This window comes from Leuciscus leuciscus, assembly GCF_965113295.1.
Source record: "Leuciscus leuciscus genome assembly, chromosome: 7".
NCBI lineage: Eukaryota > Metazoa > Chordata > Actinopteri > Cypriniformes > Leuciscidae > Leuciscus > Leuciscus leuciscus.
The window spans coordinates 3012054-3023266 of record NC_138731.1 but is presented as its reverse complement, the minus strand read 5'-3'; the positions used below and the strand labels follow the sequence as shown (position 1 = coordinate 3023266).

Below are 11213 nucleotides of genomic sequence, written 5' to 3'. Positions count from 1 at the left end.
AACTGTTCTGGAGACTGGAGAGAGGAGAACTGTTCTGGAGACTGGAGAGAGGACAACTGTTCTGGAGACTGAAGAGAGGAGAACTGTGCTGGAGACTGAAGAGAGGAGAACTGTGCTGGAGACTGAAGAGAGGAGAACTGTGCTGGAGACTGAAGAGAGGAGAACTGTGCTGGAGACTGAAGAGAGGAGAACTGTGCTGGAGACTGAAGAGAGGAGAACTGTGCTGGAGACTGAAGAGAGGAGAACTGTGCTGGAGACTGAAGAGAGGAGAACTGTGCTGGAGACTGAAGAGAGGAGAACTGTTCTGGAGACTGAAGAGAGGAGAACTGTTCTGGAGACTGGAGAGAGGAGAACTGTTCTGGAGACTGAAGAGAGGAGAACTGTGCTGGAGACTGAAGAGAGGAGAACTGTGCTGGAGACTGAAGAGAGGAGAACTGTGCTGGAGACTGGAGAGAGGAGAACTGTGCTGGAGACTGAAGAGAGGAGAACTGTTCTGGAGACTGGAGAGAGGAGAACTGTGCTGGAGACTGAAGAGAGGAGAACTGTGCTGGAGACTGGAGAGAGGAGAACTGTTCTGGAGACTGAAGAGAGGAGAACTGTGCTGGAGACTGAAGAGAGGAGAACTGTGCTGGAGACTGAAGAGAGGAGAACTGTGCTGGAGACTGAAGAGAGGAGAACTGTGCTGGAGACTGGAGAGAGGAGAACTGTTCTGGAGACTGAAGAGAGGAGAACTGTTCTGGAGACTGAAGAGAGGAGAACTGTTCTGGAGACTGGAGAGAGGAGAACTGTTCTGGAGACTGAAGAGAGGAGAACTGTGCTGGAGACTGAAGAGAGGAGAACTGTGCTGGAGACTGAAGAGAGGAGAACTGTGCTGGAGACTGAAGAGAGGAGAACTGTGCTGGAGACTGGAGAGAGGAGAACTGTGCTGGAGACTGAAGAGAGGAGAACTGTTCTGGAGACTGGAGAGAGGAGAACTGTTCTGGAGACTGAAGAGAGGAGAACTGTGCTGGAGACTGAAGAGAGGAGAACTGTGCTGGAGACCAATGTGTCCCTGAGCAAGACACTTAACCCCTAGTTGCTCCAGAGGCGTGCGACCTCTGACATATATAGCAATTGTAAGTCGCTTTGGATAAAAGCGTCAGCTAAATGAATAAATGTAAATGTAAGAAAAACTCAATCCTCTTTTAGTTAGTCTGTCTACATTACACTAATGATAGTTATAATATTAATCCCATGGCAGTAATAGCCATATATTGTAAAACAAATGCACTGAGAAATAAAGGAAACTTTCATAATTAATTTTGTACTAATTTCTATACTTGAAAGTGATGATCTTTTTTTGATCTTTTATTGATCTTTTATTTTGATGGAAACTGCATCGAGCTTTTATTTTGGCGGAACAAAATCAAAATTGATTTTGGTTTACAAACGCGTCTCATTACAATTCTAGTAAAATTCGGTAATCGTTTAGGTGGCAGGTATAAGGCTGCTGCGGCACTACCAGTCACTTTAAGGGATTTTTTTCTCGATTGATTACATTCACTTATTCTCACCAAGAAATTTATTTTACAATTGTGTGTGAATGTATCTATTCGGGCGCAAAGAAGTTGCAAAAGATAACTCACGCACTGTTTCATGCGCATGAAAACTAATCGAGTTATTTTTAATAGCAGTGAGATTATACAGTAGCAGCACTGATCTGATGTACATGTCGATCAGTGAGTGGTGGCCCGCCCTGCTGACATATTCACTGAAGTTTTTTGCCGGCCTTCCAGCAAATAATTCATTTATTTTCACACATTTGGTGGCCTCTGCTTCAAGTGCTTGTCGTTTTTTTTTCTCTCAACTTATCGGCCCCTCCTTTACGTCTAGAGATTTTGTTGACTATCGTTGCACATCATCACATCAGTAGGCTATTCGCTGCAGTTGTAAAGCGGCCGCTTTGCAAGTCTGTAACTTGATTCTGATTGGCCAATGCTCAGTGAACATGTCACATGTGCTCATCACACGTTTAACCTACCTTTCAGTCTCGCAGTCTCGCATCAGCTTCATGCGGCCAATGAGAGGCCTATACAATAATACACTTACGAATATATTGATATTTTAATTATTTAAAAACAAAATACATCACGCACCGGCCCACACAGACCGCGGCCCACCGGGAATCTCCCGGTAGTCCCGATGGCCAGTACATGCCTGGGTATGTTCAACTCAAACTATCAAGTAAATGATATTCAGAGATTTTATTAAGTTAATAAAGTTCATTATTACTGTGATATTTACTAAGCCACTGAATTATTTTTTAGAGTGATAAGCATAAGAATCACTTTGACATTTAGGAAAGTTTTATGTTTGTAGGTTAAAGCTGCCGTCGGCAAATTTTTTTTGATCATATTCAGTGAAATTGACACTATAATCCGACAGAACAACATAAATAAGGTGGTTTTAGAAAAAAATACGAACTTCTAACTCCACCTGGAGCGTGTTATTTGTTTTGCAAAAATCCACCGCTCCCGCTTCATCAGGTCCAATCAGCGCAGGGGGGTGTGAGATCTGACTGTCAATCACAGGTCGTGCACACGCCACAGATCCCCCCTCACTCGCGTAATATCACATGCACATGCCACGCCTGAAGTTCGCCTGGAGATTGCATGAAGCGTGATGGCGGAGAGAAAATCTACTAACAAGCTTCCAATTCCTCGGTTATTGCTATCTATGGATAGATTAGCCAGGGCAGCCTACCTCCGAGTCCATGGTGTTGATAGATGCTGAAGAGACGGACGCGTTCACAGAAAATCAGGTACACACGCACAGTGACGCACTGACGAGCACGACCTCGATGGGAGGGTGCTCGCTGGTAGTGGGGAGGGGCATGAGAGTTGTAAACATTCAAAATTTTGGCTAATCGACCCAATCTGCCAGACTTGCCGACGGCAGCTTTAAGAATAGAACTGTTGTATATCATAGTAATACTGTGATAAACTTTAGAGAAATTGTCACAAATGAAAATGAAATCTGGTGATGCAGGATTTAAAATGAAAACTATCGATATGTGAAATATGCAACTGTATCTTGTAGAATACACTCTGACTTTTGTAATTAAAATGTGTGCTTGTGTGTGTAGTTTAAATGTTGTGTTTCATCTAAGGCTGATTATACAGTATATAAACCATGATTGACTACAGGCATAGGGCTCGACTTAGGACAAGAACAAGCATGAGTGAAGGACAGCCTTACACTGACTGGTAAACTGCACTGTGTTTTATACACGTCCATGCTGGACATTTATATTAAATTAGCATTATTTTCCTATGTTTTTACATTATGAAAATCTATATGGCTTTAGTTGTATGTAGGACATATATGACATAATATGATTAAAAATAAATTAATATTATGCAATTTATATATGTGGTTTTTGCAGCATATATGTCCCTTACAATATTCTGTTGGAACATATAAGAATCACAGGTATTTTTAGCAAACCTTTTCCATATGGGGGCTGCGGCCCGCTTGCTGAAGATATCAAATCTTAAGTCTTCTAAATCTTCAGGTGGATTTCCGCAGAATGTGAGCTTGAACAGTTCGCAGCCAGCTTTGATGATGTCACTTTTCTTGGCTCTGATGTCATTGAACACATCCATGGCCCCCTCTGCTTTGTCAGTCTTGCAGAGCTTGGTGAGCAAAGTTGGTTTGCTAAATCCAGAAATTGCTGATACGGTATCGCAGCCAGAGAAGCTCTGTAGGAAGATCAGGTATTTACGGTATCTCTCCGGGAGGCCCTGCCGGATCTTTCCGACATCGTAAGATGTGTCTTTAAGGTAGTTTGTGACGTCAGAAACACCAGCGATTTCAAACTGTGTTTTTGAGACTGTCTTTGGTTCACTGCAGATCTTTTTCGACCTCACTCAGACCGTCATCACGGTCTTCCCTTGAATGACGCCATTCTTCCGCCTATCCTCGAGAGTCGGAGGTGGACAAAATACACCACTTCCTTAGTTGAGTGAAAGTACAGATACTACTGGTCAAATATTACTCTGTTACAAGTAAAAGTTGTAAAGACTGATTTTTACTTAAGTAAAAGTACAGAAGTTCTTGTTTTTAAAAGTACTTAAGTATTATAAGTAAAAAGTAAATGTCAATGCATTGTTTTATTATTGTTGCATTGTTGTGTGTGATACTTACAGTACTTTATGCCTCTGGATCTATGCCTGCCTTCCCTCATATCAATATCACATGTATTTCAGACTGACGTTACTTTCTACTAAAGGACCATGACAGAAATGTTGTGGAGTAAAAAGTACGATATTTGTCTTTCAAATGAGGTTAAGTGAAAAGTTTCCATAAAAAACAATACTCAAGTAAAGTACAGATACTCAAAGTTTACTAAAGTAAATGTACTTTGTTACTGTCCACCTCTGCTCGAGACCTAATGTCAACAATGTCAGGTGACTGACCTTAGGGGTTGGCTACATAACATCCAGGTGAGCCAACCACTTCCTCTTTCCTGTGTGTGTGTGTGTGTTGCTAATGCAATGTTAAATCATAAATCAGATGTATGTACAATAACGTTACGATGTCCAGCAATCGATTTAAATAGTGCATTGGGTTTCATTTTTCGTTTAATGAGATCTAATATATGTTGATAGTGCCGAGAATTTTCACGGAAACAAATACATAGATCCGACTGTTTTACGAATGTACTTTAATGGTCCAGAGGCAGAACTTTTGCCAAGCGTGTCAGAGATTCTAATCCGCACTCATAATCGGTTTTGATGAGGAAAAAAAAACAACAATAAGTTTATCAGTGGTTGTATATCGAGCAGGGACACGTTTGTGTGCATTTTGTTTTGTGATTTAAGGCTTTTTAAGACCTTTTAAAGACCTGAAGATATCAAAATTAATACCGTACATTAGGGGTGCGCACTATTGGCAAAATATGTCTAGATATTTTCAAAGTTTTGTTGATAATAATTAAATATTTTACTGATTGTGTTTTTGTACTGGTACCCTGGCTGGTTTAGGCCTGTTGTTGACAGCAGACTCACGAAGATATGCAGTGGTCAGTTCACAGTAGTGACCGAAATGAACATTTTCAAGATCTTGAATCGATTATCATTATTCGATTCGATCCGATCTGATCCGATCTTCGAGATTTAGATAAGTGTTTTGGAAAAAAGCATTTTTTCCCAGCTGTTACCTGAATTACAGGACTGTAGTTATGCAACATATTGATACTATTATTATAGACATTCAACTGCAAATGAATGGAGTATTGATGGTTGTAAAGAACAATCCCCCTTCCAGAGTGTTGATACAACTGCTTTCACAAACTTGCACTGGTGTAGACGACAGAGGACACAGAGGTATATCAGCAGCAGTAGACCCATTATTTAGACGCGAACCTGATGTATTATTAAAAATGACATTAAGAATTTTCCAAAAAGCTCCTACAGTTCAGATGCAAATGCACCTTTATTTTTTATTTTAATGATCAACATTTAGAACACATTTATTCTAAGCCAGTGCATATGTAAACAGATTGTTGGTTACTGGCTTCACAGTAAACATACAACATTACACAGAATGTAAATAAAATTTGAACTTACAAAACCTTTAGAAAACACAAGTGTGTCACAGTTTTGTGTAAAACCTTCAAGTACTCCAGGTATAAGACATTAAATTGCCTTTAAAGTGTATTTGTGTAAACTGGTCATTTTAAACTAAAATAGTAGATACAAATAAATAAAAACTGGAAAAGGCCTTGCCTATTAAAGTGCAAATAAAAATAAACTGGAAATTAAACTTGTCTTAACCCAGAGTGTGAACTGCCATCACTCAGGAATGGAAAGATTCTTCTGCAGGAACAGTGGCTCATTGACATGCCCAGGTATAAGGCAACTTCTTTTGGCAGTAATGATATCACCTGCAGTTGAAAAAACCCTCTCAGATGTGACGCTGGTTCCTGGGACACAGAGATATCGCTTTGCCATGCGAGCCAAAAGAGGATACTCCTTTTCATTCTCCCGCCACCAGATGAGAGGATTGTCCTGCAGTCCCGCAGGTCTCCTTGCCCTGTACCTTTTGATCTCGTCTTCTGCCTCTGCCGCTTTAGTTTTCTGTGGTCCTACTTCCTGTTGTGGTCTGTAGGCTTCCCCAAGGAGAGACTCCAAAGCACTGAATTGCTTGGGTGCCGGAGGTTGGGGTTCCACCTCTTCCTCCACTCCATCAACTTCATCAGCAGCATCATCTTGCTGTGTAAGAAGAGAGAGAGAGAATTTGTATTTTATGGAGGTGTGTGTGAGTGAAAGAGAGAGTGGACTTTTTCCCACTGAGTTTCTTTTTAAAATGATTACTTACATTATATGCATCTTCCTCCATCCCACACACTGCTTCAGTCTGGAGTCTGGAGAAGGTCCTGTCTCGCTCCTCCTCATTCAGGAATGGCAGAGCTTTGAAACGTGGATCAATAGCTGAAGCTACGTACAGCATGTCCTTCTTGTTTACATACCTGGAATTTAAATTTCACACATTTTGATCAATTTATCCCCCCTGAGGAGGACAATAATGTCTTTAATGAAGTTTCCTTTATGTATATATATATTTATTAGGGGTGTAACGATACATTGATATGGATCGATGCATCGTATCGTTAGATGTTATATCGATGCATCGATTCCACTCTTAAAATATCGATATACACCTTTATTTTGACACTCCACATTCTCACGTAATATCCTTCCGCCAAAGCGCACATTTTCGTTTACTCACCAACCGCCTGCCGGTGTGTCTTTATAACGTTAATCTCCTCATCTGAAATAGACGCCTGACAAGACTGACTAAACCCTACGTTTTTTCACAAAAGCCGGTTGTCCGCTGTCAAGGCATCGCGAGTTCATGTTTTACAGAGCAGAGACAAGCAGTCGCACCCTTGTTGGTGAACGCGAGTCCGTTTTAGCTACTCAGCGCGCAGTATTCAGGTCAGATGTCACTTTGAAAAGACGCGCTGGCTAAGAGGAGTTTCGTCAAAGCTGACTAAGTGATCGAGGGTGGATAATTTCAATGAACTCGTGATATCTTCTTCAGGGCGTAAAAGGAAAATAAAACCGGAAACATTTTCACAGAACCTTACTAAAGCAGTTCGTTTAGTGGTGAGAGAAAAGCTCTCTGTACTGCGTGTACGTTATCACAACAACAAAGTTTGTCAGGCGTCTATGTCAGCTGAGGAGATTAACGTTACGAAGATTAACCGAGTGTTGTATTATTTATCATAGCAATTACTTGGTTTTGTTTGACTCAGAGAAATGTGAATCTGCTCTGCAAAAAAAAAAAAAACTTTTAACATATTAAAGCATACTTTCAATTAACTTTGATTTTGTAATTTACCTGTATTTAAGTTATTATTATTATTAATCAAAACAACCCAGCTGCAGTTTGATTGATATTACTTGGAATGCACAATAATAATAATAATAAAAAACATGATTTATGAAAATGAACAAGAACGGAGTACTTGCAAATGACCTCTTCTGTTGTAAATGTCCCAATTGGGAGAGGGTGTGCAATTTTCAAAGAGTTTAATTAAACATTCATGTTACCGTATTTTCCGGACTATAAGTCGCTCCGGAGTATAAGTCGCATCAGTCAAAAAATGCGTCATGAAGAGGAAAAAAACATATATAAGTCGCACTGGAGTATAAGTCGCATTTATTTAGAAATTTATTTCACAAAATCCAAGACCAAGAACAGACATTTAATCTGGAAAGGCAAGTTATTTAACTACACAGTAGCACACAGAACAACAGGCTGAGTAGGTGTCCGGTATGTTAACGCAACACATTAACAGTTATTCAGCTACACAATAGCATAAAGAACATATACCTGGGAAGCTGAATAGGCTAAATTAACATAAGCCAGGGAGTCCAACAAGCAAGTTACCAGTAAACAAGTTCACCAAGCTCCCGCGATCTCTTCTTCTTCTTCTTGTTACTATTTAACGGCGGTTGGCATCCAGCTTATTGGTGCATTTCCGCCACCTTCTGCTCCGGAGTGTGAACCAGAAGATAGGTTTACAGACTAAATCCCCTTCCCCACTCACACACACACACACTTCCCAGTCATTCTGCAAAACAATAATAATAATAATTATTATTATTATAATCATGACAACAACAATATTTATACTTTTAGCCCTCCTCAATACTACATTTCTTCATATCCTATTAAAAACCCCTATTTCTCTTAAGAAAGTCATAAGAATTCTAGTCTGAACCCTATCACTGCTCAATAGCCCTTTTAATGTAATGTTCTGAACTCCCATCTCCCTCAACTTATTCCTCATCATCTCTCTCTGAGCTCCATATCTACTACATCTCAAAACAATATGCTCTACTGACTCCTCTTCCTGGCATCCATCACATAGTCCAGTATTATGTTTCCCTATCAATTTAAGCGTTTTATTTAGTAAACAATGTCCCAATCTTAATCTAGATATCACCATTTCTTCTCTCCTATTTCCACTTCCAACCCTTGTATCTTTAACGTCCCTTTGAATTTGATATAAGTGTCTCCCTTTCCCCTCTCTATCCCAACTTTCTTGCCACTTTTGATTTATTTTCTCCCATATCACACTTTTAACCTCTGCTTTACTAATACTAACTTGCATTTCTATATTTCCCTTTGTTAACTCCCGCGATCTCATTCCACATCACTGAATCCATTGAATTTTCTTCATATGGTGTCGCTTCTGAATAACTCCGCCAACTAGAGCGCCCTCTCGCGGCTGTAGACGGTAATGTTTTATCTTGGTTCATCTCAGTCTGAATTAATTTTGATATATAAGTCGCACCTGAATATAAGTCGCAGGACCAGCCAAACTATGAAAAAAAGTGCGACTTATAGTCCGGAAAATACGGTATATGGTTGCATTTGTGAGTTAATAAAAATGTAACTGGTTGTGTGAACATAATATCTAAATATCGATTAATCGATCAATATAGCCCTGAATCGAATCGAATCGAATCGTATCGTAGAATTTTTTGAGGTATCGGCAAATATCGTATCGCTGGCTGAGAGAATCGATATCGTATCGTATCGTGATGAACTGTCCGATTTACACCCCTAATATTTATATACAGTAAAATAGTCTCATATCTCTCTCACTCACTCACACACTCACTCACACACTCTCACACACACACACACACACACACACACACACACACACACACACACACACACACACACACACACACACACACACACACACAGAGGCCTACCTTGTGCTTAAGTTTTTCTTGATCTCGTCCTTCGTGTCCTTAACAACTCTGGAGTCTTCTGGGAGACTGGTCATCTCTTTCAGCAGCAGAGCATGCAGAGGTGCTATCACTGAGAGAGTTGGGCACTTTTCTTCTGACATCACTTGAGTGGCTGTCTTCATTGGCTTTAGAGCTCTGACCACATCTTCTGCATCTGTTATGTCCTCTTCCTTCAGGCTGCAAAGATCCTTTTCATTTCTCCGCACATCAGGTGAGAGCAGAGCGGCAGAGATCGCGGGTTGCTGCTCTAAAAAGCACTCAAGCATTTCTAGTGCACCGTTCCAACGAGTCACCACATCAATTTTGAGCTTGTGTGCATTCAGCTTTCTTTGAGGATACGGGTGGCAGCTGTACTGCGATGAAAGAACTTTGCGATGTGCCTTACTCTCCCAAGAAGGCGTGCAACATTCGGCAGTTTGAGACCGGCTTGCGAGGCCAGGTTGATTATGTGCGCGAAGCAGCCGACGTGGGTTAGCCCCATAATCTCAACCGCACGGACCATATTCGCCGCGTTGTCAGTGACTATGGCTGGGTCTTTACTCATCAGCCCCCACTCCTCCATAGCTTTGGTTAACATTTCAGCTAGACTGACAGAGCGATGGTCCGTTTGAACTTTGGTTGTCTGCAGCACGTAAGACACGAGGTTCCAGAGCTCGTCTATGTAGTGTGCTGTCACACTCATGTAAGATTCCGTAGCTATGGATGTCCAGGTGTCACTCGTAATGCCCACCCTCTCTGCGGTCTTAAGCTTACACATTACACCATCTTTTACTGTCTGGTACATGTTGGGGATCACTTCTTCAGACAGACATTTGCGAGACACAATGACATAATTTGGTTCCATTACCTTCATTAGCCGCCTGAATCCCACGTTCTCAACAACAGAATACGGGCACATATCTTTGTAAATGAAGCCCGCAATCGCCTCAGTTATTTTGACAGAGCGTGCAGAATTAGTTGGCAGTTGTAGAGTTTGTTTCAGTGTCATCTGTTGCAGTCCGGTGGCGGGCTTGGATATGATGTCTTGATGATGTCGCATCATGTGGTTCCTGAGATTAGTAGTATTTCCACAATACTTCACCTCCATTTGGCAGGCTTTGCAAATTGCTTTGCTTTTGTCAAGCTCGTTCTCTGCATTGCTTCTGAACCCGAAATGGTGCCAGATCGCAGCTTTGAGCGTTTGTGGAGTTTTCAAAGCAACCGCTTGCTTAACGTTACTGACCGCCATGTTCGTTGTTTTAATGTCCTTCCACCTCGCGCGCATGCGTGAATTCAATGACGCGGCAAGTTAAAGTTCACAGGGAAAATGTAGGCCTATTATTAAATCGATCCTCTGAGATCGATTGATCGATTCAGATCTCACATAAACTTTGAGCGTGGAGGGGGCCCTGCCCTCATCCAACAGCTCTTGTAGGAAGGAAAACACCTCCGTCACACCACAGTCTGTGGGTGACACACCACGGGCTGTGCACCAGCCCGAAAACACTGACCATTTCGAGGAGTAGAGCCGTCTCGTAGACGGAGCTCTAGCCTGCGTGATCGTGTTTAATACTCCTTTAGGGAGTCCAACATGTACCCGTTGATGGCCCAGACATGAAGGGACCATAGTTCCGGGTGAGGATGCCAGATCGAGCCGTGGGCCTGTGAGAGGAGGTCTCTCCTCACTGGTACTGGCCACGGGGCAGTACTTGCTAACTACATCACGACTGGGAACCAAGGTTGGTTTTTCCAGAACGGTGCCACCAGCAATACTGAGCATCCTTCTTCCCTGATCCGTTCTATCACCTGAGGCAGGAGAGAGACGGGGGGAAAAGCATAGAGCGGGCGGCGGGGCCACACATGGGCCAGCGCGTTCCTGCTCTTGGAGAAAAATTCCGGACAGTGAGCGTTTTCTTG

At 41.8% G+C, this 11213-nt stretch overlaps 1 protein-coding gene across 1 annotated transcript; it reads right to left on the bottom strand.

Annotated features, from left to right (window-relative positions):
• Positions 1 to 5456: 5456 nt before the first annotated feature.
• Positions 5457 to 9732, bottom strand: LOC309503451 (E3 SUMO-protein ligase ZBED1-like). The gene is made up of 3 exons (XM_082176284.1): positions 9279 to 9732; positions 6361 to 6511; positions 5457 to 6254 (listed from the first exon to the last, which is right to left on the bottom strand). Exons 1-3 carry the CDS (start codon positions 9581 to 9583, stop codon positions 5835 to 5837), a joined length of 876 nt encoding a protein of 291 aa, XP_082032410.1. The 5' UTR covers positions 9584 to 9732; the 3' UTR covers positions 5457 to 5834.
• Positions 9733 to 11213: the final 1481 nt, after the last annotated feature.

What these genes read in the sequence shown, in the direction of transcription:
- LOC309503451 (XM_082176284.1), bottom strand. Translation starts at nt 9,583, where the DNA reads ATGCTTGAGTGCTTTTTAGAGCAGCAACCCGCGATCTCTGCCGCTCTG. An exon ending in AAGAAAAACTTAAGCACAAG is followed by an intron (nt 6,512 to 9,278) that starts GTAGGCCTCTGT and finishes TTTAAATTCCAG; the next exon opens with GTATGTAAACAAGAAGGACA. An exon ending in TGGAGGAAGATGCATATAAT is followed by an intron (nt 6,255 to 6,360) that starts GTAAGTAATCAT and finishes CTTCTTACACAG; the next exon opens with CAAGATGATGCTGCTGATGA.